General features: G+C 43.1%; 1 protein-coding gene across 1 annotated transcript in view; it reads left to right on the top strand.

Annotated features, from left to right (window-relative positions):
* The window catches only part of LOC124589404 (facilitated trehalose transporter Tret1-like), a 37259-nt gene extending 19052 nt beyond the window's left edge, over positions 1–18207 (top strand). Inside the window, exon 3 of the mRNA XM_047131554.1 lies at positions 17806–18207. Within this exon, the coding sequence (XP_046987510.1) occupies positions 17806–18207 (402 nt within the window). The remainder of the gene's footprint in view (positions 1–17805) is intronic.
* Positions 18208–24914: the final 6707 nt, after the last annotated feature.

Below are 24914 nucleotides of genomic sequence, written 5' to 3' on the forward strand. Positions count from 1 at the left end.
AAAAATATTTCCAACCCATGTTAAACAAAAATTAGTCCAAACACTAGTCTTGCCTAATCTTTACTACTGTGATGTAGTTCAACACGGCACAAATAGTGAAAATTCGAGATGCCTCGAGCTAGTGATGAATGCTTGCGTTAGATACGTAAGCAATTTACGGTTGTATGATCATATCAGTCCTTCATACTCCCAGCTAGGTTGGATACGCCCACATAAGCCACGCGATTTCCACACGATGTACTTACTTCATCGATTTCTTAGCCACTGGTGCCCCAATACTTATCTTCTCACATTAAACACATATCATCATTCCACAACCGCAATACCAGATCGGATACGTCTAGCATCTTGGCTGTACCTTTACATAACACAAAATCTTTCTTTGTGTCATTCTCCATCTCAGCCATACGACTATGGAACGCGCTCCCCTGTGATCTGTGTCTTATCCAGAACCACTCAACATTCAAGAGGGAACTCAAGACTTACATATTAGGGACGGTATAGCCACCATTGTTGTGCCCCTCTCATCTTTTTCATTCTCCTCTCCATCATAGCTTCGAATTTTACCATTCTATTTCTCTTCCTCTAACCTATCTACCTCTTCTATATCTCTTTCACCCCATTCCATAGTCTTATGTCTCTGCTTGATGAGAATAACTCACAAACTGCAAGAATATAACGAGAAAATTCCCAACTAGCAATAGGACTGACATTCATAAAAGAAAAATGTTTACTTTCATATACATAGTCATTATTATTATTATTATTATTATTATTCTTGATTGTTATAATTATTTTTTGATTGTTATAGTTATCATTGTACTACTTTTATAATCTCTATTTTTTTTCTTTAACATTAATACTGTATAACATGTTATATGTCCTTAATGTTCTGTAGAAACTGAAATTTGTTGAATCTGAATATGCCTGGTTAGGTGTAAGAGAGGGCCTGAAGGCCCTAATCTTGCCAGGTAAAATAAATGCATAAATAAATGAATAAATAAATAGCCATGAAGATAAATGTATAGACACCTTTGTCAAGTATCAGAGATATATGTGAGAATGAGATTAAGGTACCAATACCAAAGGAAATTCAGACTGTCAGTTGGAAATAGCATCCAGAACCAAGTTAAGTAATTTTTATGCTTGTTATTATTTTAATAAATGTGTGTGAAAATTAATCAAGTTCTGTTTAAAGTTGGTCACCGTCAATCTGCTACTCTAAGCGTGCAAGTGGCATTTCTATCGTCTGACCTAACGGCAGAAGATAAACACGCCACGATAAGACCACGAGACATATTGCTGACACTCGCCTACTTCGTTAGAGCGACAAGTCAAATAATCTGATGGTGTGTGTACTGAAGGTCATACAGCACGCTCACCACAGAAACTTTCCTCATATCAGCACGTTGTACGTGTCACCACCGGCGCCATCCTTGTGTAAATGCTCTGAAAAGCTATTCATTTGCATATCACAGCATCTTCTTCCTGTCGGTTAAATTTCGCGTCTTTAGCACGTCATCTTCGTGGTGTAGTAATTTTAATTGCCAGTAGTGTACTTAATCTACACTATTATGTTTCACGGAAAAATACTTGTGAAGACTTCATCGAAAACTTGCCTCATGAGGTCCTGAGCTTCAGGGGTGAACCACATTTTCATTTATCTGTTTGTGTGAATAAAGAAACCATCCGATATTGGAGTGACACGAACCCCCAAGAAATTTATGAACACCTTCTGCATACACAACGTGTGGCTACTGTGCATTATGCAAATTTGGTATTATTGGTCCATGGTTTCTCGAAAAGAACGGTGGGTCAGTTAAGATCCAGCTGACTGAGGAGCTTTTTATTCCTAAACTTGTGGGAGAGGTCTGGTTACAACAAGATGGCGCCACGGCTCACACAGCACGAACGTCAATGACTCTCTAGCACGAACGTCGATGACTCTCCAGCGCGAACACTTTCTCGAGAGTCTCATGTCTTTGTGGGGCGATCTGCAGTGGCCAGCGCGCTCGTCAGGTTTATGCCCCTGCTTCTTATGAGGCTGTCCTAAATCCTTGGCGTATACCAACCATCCGTGTACTCTGGGTGAGCTACGAAACAATATTTGTACTGCTATTGCCAAAATAGCTGAGACGCAGGACAAAGTCGACCGAAACTTCCGATATCGACTGTCCAGATACATTCAGCAGAACGGAGGCCACCTTCAGGGTATCATTTCCAAACCCTAAATAAATAAAACTTTAAATGTGCCTCTATGTAAAGAAATGAGAATTAAAGTGATATCTTCAACACTTCCTGTTCTATGGTTTTTTTTTAAATAAAGGAAGTTCCCGCGCCGCTCCCTGTATAATGTGGTGGCCATCGCCGCGTCGAGCTTCAGTACCATTATATCATAAAACATGCAACCAGAGCTTAATATAGCCATACTTTTGTAGTTACCAAGGTGCCTTAGCTCAGTGACCTGAAAGTAGGGTAATAATACAAAGAGCGGATTATTTCTGTTACAGGAAAATGTGGTACTGAATGAAATACACTCCTGGAAATTGAAATAAGAACACCGTGAATTCATTGTCCCAGGAAGGGGAAACTTTATTGACACATTCCTGGGGTCAGATACATCACATAATCACACTGACAGAACCACAGGCACATAGACACAGGCAACAGAGCATGCACAATGTCGGCACTAGTACAGTGTATATCCACCTTTCGCAGCAATGCAGGCTGCTATTCTCCCATGGAGACGATCGTAGAGATGCTGGATGTAGTCCTGTGGAACGGCTTGCCATGCCATTTCCACCTGGCGCCTCAGTTGGACCAGCGTTCGTGCTGGACGTGCAGACCGCGTGAGACGACGCTTCATCCAGTCCCAAACATGCTCAATGGGGGACAGATCCGGAGATCTTGCTGGCCAGGGTAGTTGACTTACACCTTCTAGAGCACGTTGGGTGGCACGGGATACATGCGGACGTGCATTGTCCTGTTGGAACAGCAAGTTCCCTTGCCGGTCTAGGAATGGTAGAACGATGGGTTCGATGACGGTTTGGATGTACCGTGCACTATTCAGTGTCCCCTCGACGATCACCAGTGGTGTACGGCCAGTGTAGGAGATCGCTCCCCACACCATGATGCCGGGTGTTGGCCCTGTGTGCCTCGGTCGTATGCAGTCCTGATTGTGGCGCTCACCTGCACGGCGCCAAACACGCATACGACCATCATTGGCACCAAGGCAGAAGCGACTCTCATCGCTGAAGACGACACGTCTCCATTCGTCCCTCCATTCACGCCTGTCGCGACACCACTGGAGGCGGGCTGCACGATGTTGGGGCGTGAGCGGAAGACGGCCTAACGGTGTGCGGGACCGTAGCCCAGCTTCATGGAGACGGTTGCGAATGGTCCCCGCCGATACCCCAGGAGCAACAGTGTCCCTAATTTGCTGGGAAGTGGCGGTGCGGTCCCCTACGGCACTGCGTAGGATCCTACGGTCTTGGCGTGCATCCGTGCGTCGCTGCGGTCCGGTCCCAGGTCGACGGGCACGTGCACCTTCCGCCGACCACTGGCGACAACATCGACGTACTGTGGAGACCTCACGCCCCACGTGTTGAGCAATTCGGCGGTACGTCCACCCGGCCTCCCGCATGCCCACTATACGCCCTCGCTCAAAGTCCGTCAACTGCACATACGGTTCACGTCCACGCTGTCGCGGCATGCTACCAGTGTTAAAGACTGCGATGGAGCTCCGTATGCCACGGCAAACTGGCTGACACTGACGGCGGCGGTGCACAAATGCTGCGCAGCTAGCGCCATTCGACGGCCAACACCGCGGTTCCTGGTGTGTCCGCTGTGCCGTGCGTGTGATCATTGCTTGTACAGCCCTCTCGCAGTGTCCGGAGCAAGTATGGTGGGTCTGACACACCGGTGTCAATGTGTTCTTTTTTCCATTTCCAGGAGTGTATGTATACACAAAACTGGCTATGAAAATGTTTATTTTCGTTAGTACTACACAGGGTATTCATGCAAGGTCTTACAGTTGTTTCGTACGTATCATCCCACAAGACTATAACTTCATTTAACTGAGTATGTAGATGGTACGGATTTGAAATTAATTGGTATAAGATTGAAGTTTACTTCCATCATTATTGTGCCTCATACATATAAAATCTGCGTAGCCCACATCAATTAAAGTAACATGAAACATGTCCTATCTTTACCACGCCAGTAAAAAGACCAGTTCTTCAACGTACATTGTAACGTTGTGTAAGACACAGCTATTTTCTGAATGAAGTATCAACGTGCTAAATCGTAATAAACGTAACTCATAAATAGAATGAAAGTACCCCACTGATTAGTATATGTGAGAGCCACTCTGCCACAACGTTCAACATTTGACCCAAATAGATTTTGACAAGCCAACATGACTCACCCGCGTTTACCAATGCAAAACTGTTCAGAGTCGGCGTACGAGAGGAGCTATATTTAAAAAACATCACACATGCAAACCATTGCTGCCCCCAAATGTAAATATATCTCTTCCTCTGCAGCTGCTTTCGATAGGATGCCACTGCACACTGGAAGAAAGTATATCTTGTCCCTACCACGAACAAAATAGGAAGAAGCCACCGTTCTCTTCTTCATTTTGCAAAAGCATGGCCAGCGATTGCGCGCCTAAGCACCTCATTGGCTAGGCTGTTCACACGCCAGAGAATATCATCATCAACACTACCGCAGCAGGCGCCGTAACGAAAATCGATCAGAGGGTTCAAAGATAAGAGCAAAAGCCTTTCGGGATAATCGACTTGGAATAAATGGCTCTGAGCACTACGGGACTTAACTTCTGAGGCCATCAGTCCCGTAGAACTAAGAACTACTAAAACCTAACTAACCTAAGGACATCACACACAGCCATGCCCGAGGCAGGATTCGAACCTGCGACCGTAGCAGTCGCGTGGTTCCAGACTGTAGCCGCTAGAACCACTCGGCCACCCTGGCCGGCCGACTTGGAACAAACTAAATCCATGGAAGTTGGTAAATAGCCAAATACAATAAATAAAACTTTCAACCTACATAGACAGGAACCAGAATACAGGAAGTACATCTTTCTCAAGGTCCATATAGTAAGGAGACCAACGGTTTCCAGAAACAGTAGCAAGTCAGTTGCACATCACGTGTCCATAAGTGTTTGCCTGTGATACTTGCCAGGATGGAACTAAATAACGGCGGAAATTCGATCGAGCTGCCAAACGTAACGTGTGGTATGACATGATTTGTGCAGCAACTGTATACTTTTACTTGGATGGCAATAAGCAGCAGTGGTTCGAGAACCCGACCCTCAACTGTGGTCCCTGTGGTAGTGGTGGAATCCATCAACCCCCCCCCCCCCCCCCCTCACATGTAGTATGAGAAGAGATACAGCATTTTATAGCATCCAAAGCTGTCAGACCGAGTAATTAAGAGACAGCAGTCATGCACGTCGACCCTATACGTCAAGAGGTAATAAAGAATGTTGAAGAAGATGTGTATCGATCTTTAGCATCGATCTGCGCCATCAATGATCAATGAACGCGCCAGAAAGAATGGACTCGGGCAACTAGGACTTTTGACGCAGTCGTCAAACGACAACCCAGAAACCATGCTGCCAGCAGACCTGTGTGAACTAATTAATAATCAAGATCCAATGAAATCCAAGGATTTTAAGACCCACAGTTACCGCCACCTTCATGCGCAGTATAAAGCCCCACAGAAGAATGACATCTGGCATCGTAGGATGTTCCAACATATCAGCATTTTGCCTTCTGTCAGCAAAATATCTAGTCACCACAACAGTTCTGTTTATGCCAGTCAAATGCAGACGATTATAGTCGATCTGTGGGACGAAGCCATACAGAGGTACCAGCTACTCACGTGGCCGACGAAGTCAGGGGGCCGGCCCGAGTGGCCGAGCGGTTCTAGGCACTTCAGTCTGGAGCCGCGCGACCGCTACGGTCGCAGGTTCGAAACCTGCCTCTGGCATGGATGTGTGTGATGTCCTGAGGTTAGTTAGGTTTAAGTAGTTCTAAGTTCTAGGGGACTGATGACCTCAGATGTCAAGTCCCATAGTGCTCAGAGCCAGTTGAACCATTTTTTGAAGTCAGGGAAACTAAGCGATGCAGCAGACTGTGGAGATGAAGAAGCCACAGATAAAAATCCTCCATGAACAACAGTCACAAAGATATTAGGAAATCTCATTGATGTCTTAATCGATGATGGACCTGTTCCGGCACTAACTGACTTCATTTTCTGTAACATCGAATGCTTATCACCACCATCTAAATAAAACTACAGTCTGTAGCATGAAAATAATTGTGCTGAAAGCTGGAAGTGAGAAATGTGCCCAGCAAACAGGAACATGTATTGCAAGGATTACTATCAGTGACAGAACACAGAGCCTCGAATGTATTTATTTTAGCTGAATGTAGTCATAATGTTATTCTCAGAAGGGAATTTTTGCAGGGCATCACAGTCAGTTGCAGATTGTGGAAGATCAGAGCTCCAGACTGACGAAGCTACTCCACAGAACATCACATAACAGGCATTGCTCAGGGTGGCTGCTGGCCGGGATGGCCGAGCGGTTCTAGGCGCTACAGTCTGGAACCGCGCGACCGCTACGGTCGTAGGTGCGAATCCTGCCTCGGGAATGGATGTGTGTGATGTCCTTAGGTTAGTTAGGTTTAAGTACTTTTAAGTTCTAGGAGACTGATGACCATAGATGTTAAGTCCCATAGTGCTCAGAGCCATTTGAACCAACTTTGCAAGAACTGCTGCACTGAGATGCGAAATTTTCTTGGAACGAGGTGCAAGAAAGGTCTTTTCTTGCCCTAACATACTAGCAAGTTCTCCAGTCCTAGCGTTGTGTGATGACAATGCCCAGACAGAACTTCACGTCGTTGCTAGTGGTTAGGGTGTAGATTCTGTTGTAGTGCATAATCAAGAAGGTGGTGCTGGAAAGACGATAGCTTGTACTTCCAAATTACTCTCCCTTAGGTCTGAAAGTAACTACCCTGCAACCGAGACAGAGTGGCTAGCAGTTACTTGGGTTATCAACAAGTTCAGGCTGTATTAATTTGGCAAACCATTCACTGTTGTGATGGACTGGAGTTCTCTATGCTGGTTGACTAGCTGAAGGATCCGTCGGGTAGCCTGGTAAGACGGGCACTTCGCCTTCAGGAGTACGACGTCACAATGATTTAGAAAACCAGATTTGAACACAAGGACGCAAACTACCTATTAGAATGTCGTTTGTCAGAATACAGCAGCGTGGATGAAATATCAGTCATTAAATGACATTGCTGCTGAAAAGAGGGAATATCCAATTTTGCTGAGAATCATATAAGCCTTGAAGAATGAGGAACCAAGCAAAGGAGAATTCCAGTTAATAAAAGGAACATTGCATAAGAGGAACTGTGATCCGATGGCGCAAAAATGCTTGTTTGACATACCAACTTAGCTACAGTCAGCTATTCTGGAGATTTTCAGTGACACTCGAGCACTGCTCACTTGGGGTTCGTGACGACTCTACACAGGATCGGACGTAGGTATCAGATGGGCAGGACTCTACCGATCCGTTAGGCACTACGAGAGCCACTGCATGGCATACCATCGCCGGAAGAATGTGATGCGATTGCTTCTTGGGCCTCTGGTACCAACTGCAACTGCAGCACCGCCATACCATGGAATTGGAATCGACCTCTTTGGGACATTCCCGAAGTCGACCATGCAATCGATGGATAACAGTCTGCAGGGACTACCTCACCCGCTACATTATCACCAAATCTGTGCCGACTGCAGAAGATCGGGGAATTGCAAGGTTCCTTGCAGAAGACAACATCTTGAAACACAGAGCTTCTTGCATTACTGTCTCTGAGTTTTCAGTCGAGACTAGTATCAGAAGTAATTCATGTTATGACATCACCCACAAGATAAATGCCTACCACCCACAAACGAAGGGCTTACAGTACGCATAAAATACGTTGGGAGGTATGCTCCCGATGTACAATGATGTCGAATACAGAGGTTGGTATGCAGTATCGCCCCATTGACATTTGCATACAAAACAGTAAACCAAGATACTATGGGCTACACATTTCTTTCTGCTCCGAGGTCGCGAGGCCGAAAGGACAATGGATACAGTGTTCCCGTTTCTGTTCGACGATACTCAGGATGACTGCTTGAAACACCTTATCATGAGAATCAAAGAAGCAAGATAGGTGACTCTCATACAGAAGCTGGACGCCCTCTGCGCCACGCCAAGTACGAGCCAGCGAGATTCAGTCCAAGAGAAAAAAAATGAACTGTTATGTGTTTAGAGGTACGTAACGTTATGTCAGCGATTATAATATTGAGTCAGATCTACAGATAACTTGAAAGTATGAGCCCGCTTGTAATGATGACCTTACATCCACCCTGGATGCATGCACCGATTCTGTTGGGATGGGTGTAATACATATCTGGAAATCTCACTGTCAATAGGAGTAACTGATAGTTGATAGACTTGTTGATGAGCACTGTTTTTTCATTTTTTTTCTTTTTTTTATACGAAAGGCACTACGACCCGGACACATGAGAGCTAACACCCAAGGATGCAGTATGTCCATAGTAGTCAGGAAATGCGCATACTGACAGTCTACATTGCTACCAGTCTTCCCCAACACCGCTCCCCCATCCCCTACCACACCTTCCTCCCCTCCCCAAATGACCACCTTCCCAACCCTCTTCCCTCACTCTTCTAGGCCACATGTCCTACTTCAAGGGATAATGGCAGAGCCAGCATGGTTGCTAGATTTGCCCAAAGACAAAAAAGGTCTGCACCTGGGTTCCAGTATGATTTATTAGCCTGCTGCAGCCCAGTCCTCGTTCCCTATAACTGTCAAAGGAATGAATTGTGGCTCAAGAGTAGTTCTTATGCATTACATCCACTATGCTGCTAGCAGACCTGTGTGTAATAATTTGTAGTCAACATCCAGGATTTTAAGTCCCCTACATGCCCTCTCCCCAAGGTCAAAGGATCACCTGCAGTCCACAGTGGCGGTCTGTATGACTTTGCAATTCAAGATGGAGGATCCATAATAGCAGACAGGAGATGGCAGAACTAATCCATCTGCCCTAATGGTGAAGGTTAGTGGGACAGATCCTGGTATAGGCTATACCTAGAACTACGATTTATTACTACATCATACGGTAGGGATGGGATGTCTAGCACACATGTAGGGGTCTAGGATGTTTATTATCACAGACTAGTTCTTTGCACAAGTTACCTGATATACAAACAATAAACAAGATGGAAGAACTATTCCACTCGTATGTGTGACAGACTTTCTTACCATTTCACTTTTGCTTTATAGCATCTAAACTTTGGAGCTGCTGGATTCACTTTTTTAAACTAATCACACTCCCATTACATAACTGTTACACTGGAAGAGCTGGATTCATTTTTTAAACAAAGCAAACTCTTGCTATATAACAGTTACGCCACAGAGGCAGAGGATACGTTTTTTTAAGCGAATTACACCAATAGTCGCTGGTTCTATATGTTAAAACAATGAGCTTTTATGTTCAACTGTAACAATGTGTGAGTGTCGTATTTATTTAAATAAATGTTCTGCAAGTGGCAGGCCCAGCCACACAAGACGTGACTGGCCACATGAGTCAACCAATACATGCTGGAAACCAAGGGGAGGAATACGAGCAACGCCAGCAACAGGCCCGCCTCTGTCCCCCACACTGCCTTAATGGCAGACTGCAATCCCCATCCCACACCACTCCCTCATGCTTTGGGTACATTCTTAACCTCGAAAGATGAAGGAGACTTCTCGCCAACCCTAGACCACAAGCTTCGTCTGAGCAGCTCATAAACACCGAATATTACATACGTTTCTCACCCACAGATGTTTCTAAAATTTAATTCCCCGATTTTTCGTTAAGGCTAAGGCTCATTTGATGCATATTTAGGTCTTACACTGGCGCACGTGGAATGGTGCAAACGCATGCTCACGAGTCATCTTGTATTGTTACAGTGTACTTGCACATGAAGAAGATGTGAAGATGCAAGTTACGTTTAGTAGCACAACGGCACAGTCATGTTTAATTTACGTCAGGAATCTCAACACACCTAAGGTGTGGAATGTATTAAACAATTACATACAGATTTCATACATCCCATTAATAGTGTATCCTATGGCCAATAGTGTACCATATAGTAAATGTCCAGTCTGTCTTTTCAGGTAGGGATAAACTATACATTGCTTAGTGTCTTTCATGTTGTAAACAACATCTTTACATGAAATGGGGAGCAGAGACTTGGCTGAAAACTCTTCTACATACAGATATCGGGTGAAATATCATGGCTATTCTCTTCTTGGGAGCCATGGTATCTGGATCATGTGGAGGGACATGCAAAATTTTGGGGAGAAGATGAAACAAAGCCTGCAACGTGTTGGTAGAACGGTTAGAAGATACAGCATAGCTCAGTAATTTTGGGAGAAATATTGTGACTATCCTTCACTCTGGGAGCAACAGTCTCTTTCTCGCTTGGAAGGACATGTAAAATGCTGTGCACGAGGCAAACGAAAAACTGCGGTTTCTTGTAGGAAAACTTAGATGACACAACAAATCGTTTGACAGAGACTGCCAACACTACAAATGCTCGTTCTTCTCTGGATTGTCATTGCCTGGTATGCGATCCTACATCGACATCTGCATCTACTTGACTACTCAGCAGTTCAAAATTAATAGTCTGGCAGAGAGTTCACTGAACCACCTTCAAACTATTTCTCTGCAGTTTCACTTTCAAACAGCGAGCAGGAAAAACGAAACTTAATCTTTTCGTGCGAGGTCTGCTATCATTAACCATTTCTCCCTATGAAGGTGAACGCCCACAACAAAATAGTTTCACATTCTGAGGAGAAAGTTGATGATAGAAATTTCATGGAAAAGTCCTCATGTTATGAAGAACGACTTAAAAAAAATTAAAAAACACCGATTGGCGTTCCAGCTCGCTTATCATCTCTCCTATTTTGCGATAATACAAAAACGATTTGCCCTTCTTTGAACATTTTCGATGTCCTTTGTCAGTCCTATTTGATGCTGATGCCACGTCGTGCAGCAATATTCCAGAAGAGAGTGGGCACGCATAGTGTAGGCACTCTCTTCAATAGACATGTAGCATGTTATTTGTGTTCTACCAATGAATCGTTGCCTTTGGTTACCTTCCACCAAAAATAATGAATGTGATCGTTCCAATTTAAGTTTTTTGTACCTGTAACTGTAATCCCTAAGTAATTAGTTGAATTCACAGCCTTTAGAATTGAGTGATCTACCGTGTAACCGAAATTTAGCGGATTCTATCTAATATGGATGGCTTCACATTTTTCATTATTTATAGTCAATTACCATTTTACGCGAAATAGAGATATATTGTCTAATTAATTCTGCAATTGGTTTTGATCATCTGATAGCCTTACGAGACGGTAAATAACAGAATGAATGATTCGTCACTGCACACAACGTTTTTCCACTGTTCAGTCGTCCAATGTTTACGCTCCTTACACCAAGTGAGGCATCGTTTGGCATTTACCGGTGTGATATGTGGCTTATGATACACCGCTCGACCATGAAATCCAGGTTTTCTCACCTCTCGCCTATCAATGTACTTGCAGTGGATCCTGGTGCAGTTTGGAATTCCTGTGTGATGGTCTGGATAGATGTCTGCTTATTACACATTATGACCGTCTTTAACTGTCGGCGGTGTATGTCAGTCAGCAGACGAGGTCGGCCTGTATGCTCTCCCTTCGCGTTTCCACTTCACTATCACATCGGATACAGCGGATCTAGGGATGATTAGGAGTGTGGAAATCTCGCGTACACAGATATGACGCGGGGCGCTGAGGTTGAGCGGTTCTAGGCGTTTCAGACCGAAAGCCTGCGGCTGCTACGGTCTCAGGTTCGAATCCTGCCTCGGGCATAGATGTGTGTGATGTCCTTAGGTTACTCAGGTTTACGTAGTTCTATGTCTAGGAGACTGATGACCTCAGATGTTAAGTCCCATAGTGCTTAGAGTCATTTGAACCATTCTGAACGCATATGACACAAGTGAGCAAACTGTATGAGACAGGCGAAATACCCTCAGACTTCAAGAAGAAAATAATAATTCCAATCCCAAAGAAAGCAGGTGTTGACAGATGTGAAAAGTACCGAACTATCAGTTTAATAAGTCACGGCTGCAAAATACTAACGCGAATTCTTTACAAACGAATGGAAAAACTGGTAGAAGCAGACCTCAGGGAAGATTAGTTTGGATTTCGTAGAAATATGGAACACGTGAGGCAATACTGACCCTACGACTTATCTTAGAAGCTAGATTAAGAAAAGGCAAAACTACGTTTATAGCATTTGTAGAGTTAGAGAAAGCTTTTGACAATGTTGAGTGGAATACTCTCTTTCAAATTCTGAAGGTGGCAGGGGTAAAATACAGGGAGCGAAAGGCTATTTACAATTTGTACAGAAACCAGATGGCAGTGTAAGTAGGCTGTTTAGGTTTTCTTATTGGTAACGCCACGTAGCGCTCTGTGTGAAAATCACTGGCTGTGCTGTGTGCAGTCTGTGGCTAGTTTGCATTGTTGTCTGCCATTGTAGTGTTGGGCAGCGGCAGCTGGATGTGAACAGCGCGTAGCGTTGCGCAGTTGGAGGTGAGCCGCCAGCAGTGGTGGATGTGGGGAGAGAGATGGTGGAGTTTTGTAATTTGTCATGAACTGCTATATATATTATGACTATTAAGGTAAATACATTGTTTGTTCTCTATTAAAATCTTTCATTTGCTAACTATGCCTATCAGTAGTTAGTGCCTTCCGTAGTTTGAATCTTTTATTTAGCTGGCAGTAGTGGTGCTCGCTGTATTGCAGTAGTTCGAGTAACCAAGATTTATGTGAGGTAAGCGATTTGTGAAATGCATAGGTTAATGTTAGTCAGGGCCATTCTTTTGTAGGGATTTCTGAAAGTCAGATTGCGTTGCGCTAAAAATATTGTGTGTCAGGTTAAGCACAGTCTTGTACAATTTTTCAAAGGGGACGTTTCATAGCAGTTATAAGAGTCGAGGGGCACGAAAGGGAAGCAGTGGTTGGGAAGGGAGTGAGACAGGGTTGTAGCCTCTCCCCGATGTTATTCAATCTGTATATTGAACAAGCAGTAAAGGAAACAAAAGAAAAATTCGGAGTAGGTATTAAAATCCATGAAGAAGAAATAAAAACTTTTAGGTTCGCCGATGATATTGTAATTCTCTCAGATACAGCAAAGGACTTGGAAGAGCAGCTGCACGGAATGGACAGTGTCTTGAAAGGAGGGTATAAGATGAACATCAACAAAACCGAAACGAGGATAATGGAATGTAGTCGAATCAAAGCGGGGATTAGGAAATGAGACATTTAAAGTAGTAAAGGAGTTTTGCTATTTGGGGAGCAAAATAACTGATGATGATCGAAGTAGAGAGGATATAAAATGTAGACTGGCAATGGCAGTTAAAGCGTTTCCGAAGATGGGAAATTTGTTAACATCGAGTATAGATTTAAGTGTCAGGAAATCGTTTCTGAAAGTATTTGTATGTAGTGTAGCCATGTATGGAAGTGAAACATGGACGATGAATAGTTTGGAAAAGAAGAGAATAGAAGATTTCGAAATGTGGTGCTACAGAAGAATGCTGAAGGTTAGATGGGTAGATCACATAACTAATGGGGAGGTATTGAATAGGACTGGGGAGAAGAGGAGTTTGTGGCACAACTTGACTAGAAGAAGGGATCGGTTGGTAGGACATATTCTCTGATGCATCAAGGGATCACCAATTTAGTATTGGAGGGCAGCGTGGAGGGCAAAAATCGTAGAGGGAGACCAAGAGATGAATACTCTGAGCAGATTCAGAAGGATGTAGGCTGCAGTACGTACTGGGAGATAAAGCAGTTTGCACAGGATAGAGTAGCATGGAGAGCTGCATCAAACAAGTCTCAGGACTGAAGACCACAACAAAAACATGACACAAGTGACACCAAATCACCTGACGACGTTCAAAGTCCGTGAGTTCTGTGGAGCGCCCCATTCTGCTCTCTCACGGATGTCTAATGGCTACAGAGGTCGCTGATATGGAGTATCTGGCAGTATATGGCGGCATAATACACCTAATATGAATAACGTATGTTTTTAGATGTGTCCGGATACTTTTGATTACATAGTGTATTACATATATACTTATGGTAGTCGAATCAGAAACTAAATTAGACCACCTCACAAAAACATGGCGTTTACATGCTTACAAAATCCATAAAGCAATAATGGAAGATAAACGACCCCACAAACATAAGCAACGTTGTTTTAAGCTAATAAAATATCTGGCAACCTTCCTCAAATCATCAAAGACAAACACAAGCAGACACATTTACTTATCAAAAATCTCAGAACCTGACAGCGGTAAAGTTCCAGAACAGCAAAATCATAAGATAAAAGTAATTATGGCTCAGTCGTTTTTCAGTCGCTCAGCATTCAAATGGAGTAGGTTGGATAAAGTAATTAGTGATATGATTAGCAACTCTCTTCTGGTACGCAATTTCTAATTACCTGTTAGGCGCGAACCTGGTACTTTGACCGTCTGCATATGTGATAGCGTTATGGTGATGTTCAAAAGTCAGTGAAATCGGAGTTAACAGACTTTGAGTGAGAGCAAATCGTCATTATGTCGAAGACAATTCCGACAAATCTACTTGAGGTATATAGTGAGTGATTCGTGGGGAAACTTTATCTGCTAAATATAATAAAAAGAAGAACTAAATTCATTTATAGAGGTAGGGCTGTGTTAAAGAATAATAGACCGATCTATCCCTGGGAGGTGATAATTAGACACTATGCGTCCAGAGAATGGTATCAACGAAGATGTTGATGGTGTTTGGTTTGTGGGGCGCTTAACTGCGCAGTCATTTTCGCCCGTACGAAGTCCTAATTTTCTACACAGTCCAATTTTTTATTTACAAGCCCGATCTAGCCACTGGCGAGTCGCGCAGGGCCCGCGGGCTGTATATGCCTTTCGGCCGAACTTGATATGCCATGGAGTGGCTGGTAGCCCTTTAAACGTTTTGTCTGTTTATTAGGGGGACTGGGTGTTTGTGTTTCCTCATCATTTCATCATCATCATCAGCAGCAGCAGCATTCGCGACAGTGGCTAGACTGGATTGTGTAAAATTTGAACTGTGTCAAAATTGGGATTTTGTACATTGATGACCGCACAGCTGAGCGTCCCACAAACCAAACGTCATCATCATCTCTTTAATAGTTGTGGACACAGATGTTACCAAAGGACGGAACATTGGTGTGGTCTTTGCTGTTAGTTCTTCTCGGTGGAAGTCACGTTATGCAAGGAGCTTTCCAATCCGATGTAAATTGTCTGATATGAGTCGTGTTGAGCGACTTAATACCTTGTAGCGTGGCCTTGGAAAGGATTAGCGTGACATGTACCAAACGGAGACAGTTTTTGATGCAATTCAATATTTTACGTTCAGCAGTGGATTCAATGGTTTGGTAATGGTGTATATTGTTTTAAGTGCGACCATATTTAGCCTTGGACAAAGTTTTTGAAGAGGATCATCTGAAGTGTCAGTTCATCTGCAGAAGCACTGTGGTTACGGGGTTGTATTAAGTGAGAATGACATTGGAATTTAGGTGGTACCTTAGTCTGTTCCTGTTTTCTGGTGTTGTGGCACGCTTTGACTCTCTTGGATCTGAAGTGTCAGTTCATCTGCAGAAGCACTGTGGTTACGGGGTTGTATTAAGTGAGAATGACATTGAAATTTAGGTGGTCCCTTAGTCTGTTCCTGTTTTCTGGTGTTGTGGCACGCTTTGACTCTCTTGGGTCTGAATTCAGGCGCGCTTATCGTATTGTGGCTGTTAAGGTGGCCTCTGTACATCGGCTTCATGGAATGCACTGCCGTCTGGTACCCTTGAACTGAGTTGACTCAAGTTACGTAAATTACTGTTTGAAATTTGTAAATTTTCATGTGTAGGGCTTTGCTGAGTCAAATGCTCTTGTTGGAGATAGTGTCGACGATAGACACATGTTGGTCGGTTGTACAGGGATCGCACGTGTCATATTGAGCTGTCGTCTGGACTTGTGAAAATATAGCCCGTTGATAGCAACTGACTGGCACACTTGAGGTTCACGGGGTGTAATAAGCAGAAGGATGTAAAACTATTAATTGTTACCATGCAGATTTCTTATGTGTTCGTTCATTAGCCGCTTGTGAGCTGAAGAGTAAAAGCAATTTATTCCCTGTCTCAAGGTTAGTTACAGATTACTAGTTTTAATTGTGCAACTATTTGTTATTTAAATGTTTTTATACGGTGAACTTTTCTCAGCTTTTATTTATTTATATATTTACCTTTAGTACAAGTTGGTTCTGAGTACTAATTATTGCTTCTGCTTCTTTTTAAATGGCGTTCTTGGGCCGCTATGCATACACGTTCACTAACTGAATCACTTAAGTGTTTTGTAGCGTATACCTTAAGAGAATTTTCACTGCCTGTCTGAAGGCAGTATATCAATCTGTGGACTCTCGTTCTCTCATTAATTACTTAACTGCTCCTTGAGGCGAGATTTAAGGAGACTTGCTATGTCTGCCTGAAGGCAGCTGTGTAGATTTGTGCACCTGTTCACTTTATTTAGTTATATAAATGGCCTTAGAAGTGTATTTTAAGAATTTCCTTTCCCTATTTCTGTCGAGACAGCTGTAAGTTACTCTGTCTTCCGGTTGACCTATTAAATTTTTAACCTTTGCGATGAGTTGTTGGTTCAAATGGCTCTGAGCACTATGCAACTTAACTTCTGAGGTCATCAGTCGCCTAGAACTTAGAACTAAGTAAACCTAACTAACTTAATGACATCACACACATCCATGCAAGAAGCAGGATTCGGACCTGCGACCGTAGCGGTCGCTCGGTTCCAGACTGTAGCGCCTAGAACTGCACAACCACTCCGGCCGGCGCGATGAGTTATTCTTCTATGTTATCGTAAAGAGCCAACTGTTTCCAAAAATTAATTATTTGTTCGTTTGTTAAAGGATTTTGTGAGTTTCGCTCAGTGCCCAAACAGGTATAGGCTTGACGCAAGGACCAGTACTTTGGCCGACTCTTTAGACCCTGCAAACCGCTCACTTGCCGAGGGCTAACCACGTGCAGGCGTGCGGACGACAGAATGATCTTTACTGGCATCATGTGCCCTGAATATTTATCCTCGTCACATGGGGCATCAAATAGTGGCTAATTTTTAATGCTCTGAGAACGCAGAGCTTTTATGATTACACATTCACTGCATCGCAGCATTCTTGCTGCCGATTCAGATCAACAGCAACGTTACCTCGGCTTCACTACTGTCAGAAATAGCTTTTTTCGTGCAGTTAACAATGAGAGGGAAAGGGATTGAACATGGTAAAGTATCACTGAATGTACACAGAAAAGTTGTTTAAGACAATCCTCTAAATGATAAATGTTTTGTCATACTTTTCACTGAGAATGTGTAGTATAATTATGAAACTGACTCGTGCGCATCGTGGGAGATGATCCATGGAACACGCTAGTAGCTAAACTAAATTAAACAACGCATGAACTTATAACGATAAGGTTCTAAAACGACATTATACAATTTATTTCTTGCCCAACCCACTCCGAATTCTTGGGCAATTCTCAGTGCCTAAATATCATTAACAGTTATACTGAACATACACTGTAACGATTTTGTTTCAGATATCGTTCGGTGTTGCCTCGGCCCCGGCTTTCATCATGTTCATCGGTGAGATATTCCACGTGTCCGTGAAGTCCGGCGCCATAACCATCTGCAACACGGTGGTGGCGGTCTATAGCTTCGCTCTGAAGAAGCTGTTCCAGGTGGTGTCGGACAGCGTGGGCGCACACTACTCGTTCTGGGCGTTCGCCGCCATGTGCGCGCTCACCGCCCTCTACCTGTTCCTGCTGCTGCCCGAGACCAAGGGCAGGACCTTCGCGGAGATCAGCGACGACATGGCCGCCCGCCTCGGCGGAGCTCCCCCCTCCAGCTACAACGAGGAACCCACAAAGGCGGCGTCAGAGCTGGCGTTGCCAACTTCTCTTGTTAGCAAACCATGCAGCACTGAAACCACTGTAGCGTAATACACACATAAAAAAAAGTTTTGCATCACCTCGACTCTGAGAGTTCCGGAACCTGTACATAAAATTGGGACAGAGATCAACATAAAAATCATTTGCGCCCCTTTGTATTGATCATGAAAACCACACCTCGCATATTGTACCACCACACAGCGAAACATTCAGAGGTGGTAGTCCAGATTGCCATACACACTGGTACCGCTAATACCCAGTAGCAAGTCCTCTTGCACTGATGCATGCCTGTATTCGTCGTGGTATACTATCCACAAGTTCATCAGGTCACTTTTGGTCCAGATTGTCCCACTGCTTAACGACGATTCGGCGTAGATCCCTCAGAGTGGTTGGTGGGTCACATCGTCCATAAACAGCCTTTTTCAATCCATCCCAAACGTGTTCGACAGGGTTCATGTCTGTAAAACATGCTGGCCACTCTAGTCGGCCGATGTCGTTATCCTGAAGGAAGTCATTCACAAGATGAGCACGATGAGGGCGCGAATTGTCGTCCATGAAGACGAATGACTCGTCAATATGGTGCCAACTTGCTGCACTCGCTGGACAGTGCGTCTAAGGCGTTCAGCCCGACCAGGTTGCCTCCAAACACATCTCCCACGATTGTCTGGTTGAAGACATATGCGACATTCATCAGTGAAGAGAATGTGATGCCAATCCTGAGCAGTCCATTCGGCATGTTGTTCGGCCCATCTGTACCGTGCTGCATGGTGTTGTGGTTGCAAACACGGACCTCGCCATGGACGTCGGGAGTGAAGTTGCGCATCATGCAACCTATTGCGCACACTCTGAGTCGTAATATGACGTCCTGTGACTGCACTAAAAGCATTATTCAACATGGTGGCGTTGCTGTCAGGGTTCCTCCGAGTCATAATCCGTAGGTAGCGGACATCCACTGCATTATTAGCCGTTGGGCGGCCTGAACGAGGCATGTCATCGAGAGTTCCTGCCTCTCTGTATCTCCTCCATGTCTGAACAACGTCGCTTTGATTCACTCCGAGACGCCTGGACAGTTCCCTTGTTGAGAGCCCTTCCTGGCACAAAGTAACGATGCAGACACTATCGAACCGTGGTATTGACCGTCTAGGTATGGTTGAACTACAGATAACATGAGACGTGTATCTCCTTCCTGGTGGAATGACTGGAACTGATCGGCTGTCAGACCCCCTCCATCTAATAGGCGCTGGTCATGCATGATGGTTTACATCTTTGGGCGGGTTTAGTGACATCTCTGGAACAGTCAGAGGGACTGTCTCTGTGATACAGTATCCACAGTCAATGGCTATCTTCAGGAGTTCTGGGAACTGGGGTGATGCAAAACTTTTTTGGTGTGTGTAGACTGGATTTACGCCCGAAGTAGGCAAAAAGTGAAAACAAAGCATCTTAATAATATTTATGCACAACAGCAGAGTCTGGCCATTCGTTAACAGCGCTTCTAGAAATGGCACACAATTTAAGGTCAGCTACAAGCGTAAATGAGAAAGTAAAAATAAAAAACTACATTGATTTGGCATGTCAGTATTTCTGTATAAGTTTCAAGTCTGTAACTTACGTAGTTGTGGTTTCAGCTCTTAGTTGGTTGTATTCATGGTGTCCCAGCAGGACTGGCCGCTATTCATGGATATGAGAGGAACGATCATTCTAAGCAAAAAATGCGTACCTTTAAGATAAATGAGTGCTTGTTCAGTGTGTTGCATAGTAGCGAAGATGAACCAGTACTCACAGCTCTTAACCTCTGCAGTATCAACGTATGTTTTATAACGCACAGGACCATGGAGGGGGTGTGGGATGGGTGGCTTGGGATACTTTGTGTACAGCACAAAAATTTAAATTCAAATGTCTTTAATTTTCATTGACCTTTATTAACAAATCATATAAAGAGCTATATACGTGCAATAAAGGTCCAGAAACTATACATTTCCTTTAGCACTCCTTACAAAAACACATTTAGTATTTTTCACTTTTTTATCATTTAATTTATTTAGTCTTACTTTCTTGAGCAATACCTCTTTACCCATTGGTAGTAAAAGTTATTACAGAGTTATCGAAGTACATTACAATTCTAAAATATTATAGATAATTCAAGTTAAATACAGCAGTTTACATTGCATAGTTTGTGGGATCACTTACTCATCACTTTCTCCAGAAATTTCTTCACACTTGGAACATATAACAGTTTTCTTGCTGTGTAGATACTTGTGGTTTTGCTCACTTCATTGCACTTCGCTGCTTTTGACTGGCTTTCGTGACAATACAAATGACATCTTCCCCTTCCTCCTTTAGCTTCCTTTGTAGTGAAGGTCTGCTTCATATTCCATCTGAGAATACCTCCCTTGTCTGAAACCACACACATCTAGCGTCCTCTAATATTCGTAGCCCTTTATTCAAGTATGATTTCGTGAACTGTAGTCCAAATTCTTGAAGAAAAAGCTGTTACTTGTTAGAATTGGTCTTATTTCACTATGGGAAGACAAGCATAACCGTTTAACGCTGCTACGTCCACAAGAATGTAGATAACAGATAGCGGCCACTTTCTTGTAGCCCTCTTAGTTGAAAATTTTCTCACCAATCATCGACCGTGTCAACGCCACCTTTCATCTCATGACAATATAAATTTATGAATGTTTTCCTCTTGTTTTCAGTACGTGAACCATTTTCAGTGTCCTAATGTTGAGTCGACAGCAACAGAAGATTTTTTGGGGTTTTTCATGGGGAGTATAAGAAACAATTGTGTTTAGGCTATTCTCAGTACTAGAATCACTGAAAGCAAAGTGACTGGAATATAATTCTCTCCTTGATAAGGCTTCCAGTTCTTGAGGTTTATTTCCTATTAGCCTGAAATATTTCCACGAGAGTTGGCCTGTGATTCCTTCACAAGTCTTCAGCGAAGTCAATTGAAGTGTAATATCTATATGTTGTGACACTGTGCATTGAATTATGCATAGGAACAACCAGCATTTTACAACAGCTGCAGCTCAATGTGATTATTGTGGACTATTATTTTTCTTCCCTGCATACGGCTCCATGCTGAGAACACATCTGAATTTAGAGTCTATGAGCAATCGTGTAAGTATACCATACTTTCCAGGTTTTTCCTTCATGAATACCTTGAAGGCACACCTGCCACGAGAAAATAACATTTTTCATCGATAAAACTGTACATCCCAAAAGAATAATATCTTGGCAGAAATTCATTCATTTTATCAAACACTTATCGTACTGTAGCAAACTTGTTATGTTCCCTCCGTTTATTACGCGTCTCTGTGTCAACAAATCTTACTGTTTTAGTAAGCTGACAGAATCTAGTTCTACCCATAGTAGCAGTATAAACAAACCTTCCTGAAGTGTTGGACAATAAATTGGGGAATAGGCGACTTACTAACGCCCTACTTCTCCATAATAATAAGTAAACTTACACATGCCATGAATTCAAGTCTGTCTGTTTTGGGTAAAATATGTCTCAATGGTGCTTTATTGGTATGTTTCATAATGATGTTAACAATTTCTGGAGAAAAAATCTTTTCAGATGATTCTCTTATTGTTCCTACTTCACCTTCACTTCTTATGCCTTCTTGTTCTTTCCCTATGTTTTGCGCTATTCGCCGTGTGATTTTAGGTTTGGATGCAAAAACTTTCCCAGAGGTTGTAAAACACTTCTCACTGGCCTCATCAGCTGCGTCATCATCCGTTGCAGGTGCCCAGAGCTTCTCTTCAGAATCTGTTTGTACTCCATCACTGTCCACTGTCCACATTCCTCTTCAATTTCACTAACCACTTCGTCACTATCACAGAAATTAATTCCAGAATCTGTAGATTCTTCTAGGATGTCTAATACTTCTCTCAGTAAGAGAGTGACGCTACATTTTCAGCCACAGTTGTCTCTAACACTATGCAATACGGCACTGAATAAGAAGGAACAAGATACAGTCAGAAACCAAAGAGAAATTAATCATTGTTAAGCTCATTGTTGCTACCAACACAGAAATTCAATACCCAGAGGGTCTACACTGCCGTTGTCAAGTCACATCTACTGATAATGAGGTAGACTTAACGGCAAACACCACTTGACACAAATTAACGGATTACGTTTAGCTGAAATAAATGATGTATTTTTAAATCTGGTAGAGGAAATAATAAAAAACTATCTATATTTTAGAAGAATTTTAAAGTATGAAATACCAATCCAAATTACAATATTTACAAAAGGTAGGCACAAAGTACCGCCCTCTCTCCCCCGTCCTTGGTACTGTAAGGGTATGCACTTTAATGCACACTTATACTAGATATTTTTTATATTTTTCTGGTCCGTACTCCGACTTCTCGAAGTATGGAAAGCAAAGAACTGACGGTAGAGGATATTTCTTTCACGGGATCGAAGATGAAGAAATGTTCATATCTCTTAAAGTATCCCTTTTAGAGCCCATGTTTGCTACGAATGAGCGTTCCTGACATATCCTGAAAATCGAACATTCCTTCTGGGACACCCTGTATTTTGCAGATCTGCAGAAACGAAGTATGTTAATCTTAGAATGTTCCAGTGGTTCAAGCGTCAGACAATACAGTAGAAATGATAAGTGAATGCGAATGGATTTGTCGACTGTTTCTGTAAACGATACGTCTTACAAACCAACAGAACACTGTTTATGTCAAGAGTACGAAAAAGGAATCTCACTGCAAGAAACTTTGGACTCAAACAACTAGTAAAATGTTATAGTGGATATTTTGTTAGTCCAAACGATTTTTGACATCGACAGTGAATAATACACTTGAAAATGTAATCTTATAATTTCCTAACATTAAAATCTCGCAGCAATGTAAGTAGCATTAATAAAATTGCTGTAAATAATGTTAATTTTGTCAGCACTTACTTTTTGATGGGTCTAAGTTCATTTACCTGGCATCAAAACCTGGTTATCAAGAAGGATAAAACATTCATGACACCAACTATTACTACCAATACTTAGGCTCATTGTGTGTGTATTAATCTTTCTTATTTGCCAGAGTTTGGTACAGCCTCTTATTAGTACGATTATAAAACCATGGACTGCCATTCTGTATTACGTGTCAGCAGACAATAATTTAATACATTTATGTACATTTGAATCGCTAGATGATAATCCAAACTCACAACTAGTCGCGTAAATGCATAAAATCTCCAGTAGAAATGACGTGACTGTAAATAGACTGATGGAAAAAAAATCGCAACACCAAAAATAATTAATGTAGAGTAATGAAATTTCGGGAATACGTTTGTCTAGGTAACATATTTAAGTAACCAGCATCGCAAGATACAGGTTAATGTGAGAGGGAGATAAGCTGTTGCAAATGTGAAATGCCGTTATGTTAATAACAGAGATAAGCGGCAGAATGTTGAATGGTAGCTTGCAAACAAGCATTAATTGTGTTGTACAGGTGCCAATTGTCAGTTTGTGGAATGGAATTCCATACCTTTTGCTCTTGGTAGGGTAGTGCAGGGACGAATAATGCTGTGTGTGGATGACGTTGGGATTTTCATCCAATGATGTACCAAATGGTTCAAATGGCTCTGAGCACTATGAGCCGGCCGAAGTGACCGTGCGGTTCTAGACGCTGCAGTCTGGAACCGCGAGACCACTACGGTCGCAGGTTCGAATCCTACCTAGGGCATGGATGTGTGTGATGTCCTTAGGTTAGTTAGGTTTAACTAGTTCTAAGTTCTAGGGGACTAATGACCTCAAAGTTGAGTCCCATAGTGCTCAGTGCCATTTGAACCATTTTGAGCACTATGGGACTTAACGTCTGAGGTCATCAGTCCCCTAGAACTTAGAACTACGTAAACCTAACTAACCTAAGGACATCACACACATCCATGCCCGAGGCAGGATTCGAACCTGCGACCGTAGTAGTCGCGCGGTTCCGGACTGAAGCGCCTATAACCGCTCGGTCAGCGCGGCCGGCAATGATTTCCATATGTTCTCTATTGGAGACAGATCTGGTGATCGAGCAGACCAAGCCAATATGTCGACACTTTATAGAGCTTGTTGGGTTACGACATCGGTATGTGGCCGAGCGTTATGTAGTTGGAAAACACCCCCTGGAATGCTGTTCATGAATGGCAGTACAACGGGTGGAATCACCGGGTTGACGTACAAATTTGCAGCCTGTGTGCGTTGGATAAGCACAAGAGTGTCATACGAAATCGCACCCCAGCCCATAAATCCAGGTGTAATTCCAGTGTGTCTAGCATGCAGACAGGTTGCTCAAATCTCTGTTGCATCATAAGAAGTGCTGATTTCCTTCCGTACCAGGCGCATCATTTCACGTTACGTGTAATTACGTTAAACATCACAACATTTGTATTAAAATGATCTTAACCTTTAATGTTAACATAGCCCTTTACCGCGGGGGAAGAAATCTGGAGAGACTTACACGAGCAAAATTATTTCAATACGCTCTTCTTCACTCTCCCTTAATATGCAGGTTGTAGTGAACTTTCCTAGGCAGATGTTCTAGCTGTATCATTGTTGTGTAAGTCCGCAACAGCTCGTGGTCTAGTGGCTAGCGTTGCTGCCTCTGGATCATGGGGTCCTGGGTTCGATTCCCAACCAAGTTGGGGACTTTCTTTGCTGGGGGACTGGGTGTTTGTATTGTCCTCATCTATCATCAGCATCATCATTCGTGGCGGTGGCTAGATTGGATTGTGTAAAATGTGATCTGTGTAA

The sequence above is a fragment of the Schistocerca americana genome, chromosome 1 (genome assembly GCF_021461395.2).
Source record: "Schistocerca americana isolate TAMUIC-IGC-003095 chromosome 1, iqSchAmer2.1, whole genome shotgun sequence".
Classification (NCBI taxonomy): Eukaryota; Metazoa; Arthropoda; class Insecta; order Orthoptera; family Acrididae; genus Schistocerca; species Schistocerca americana.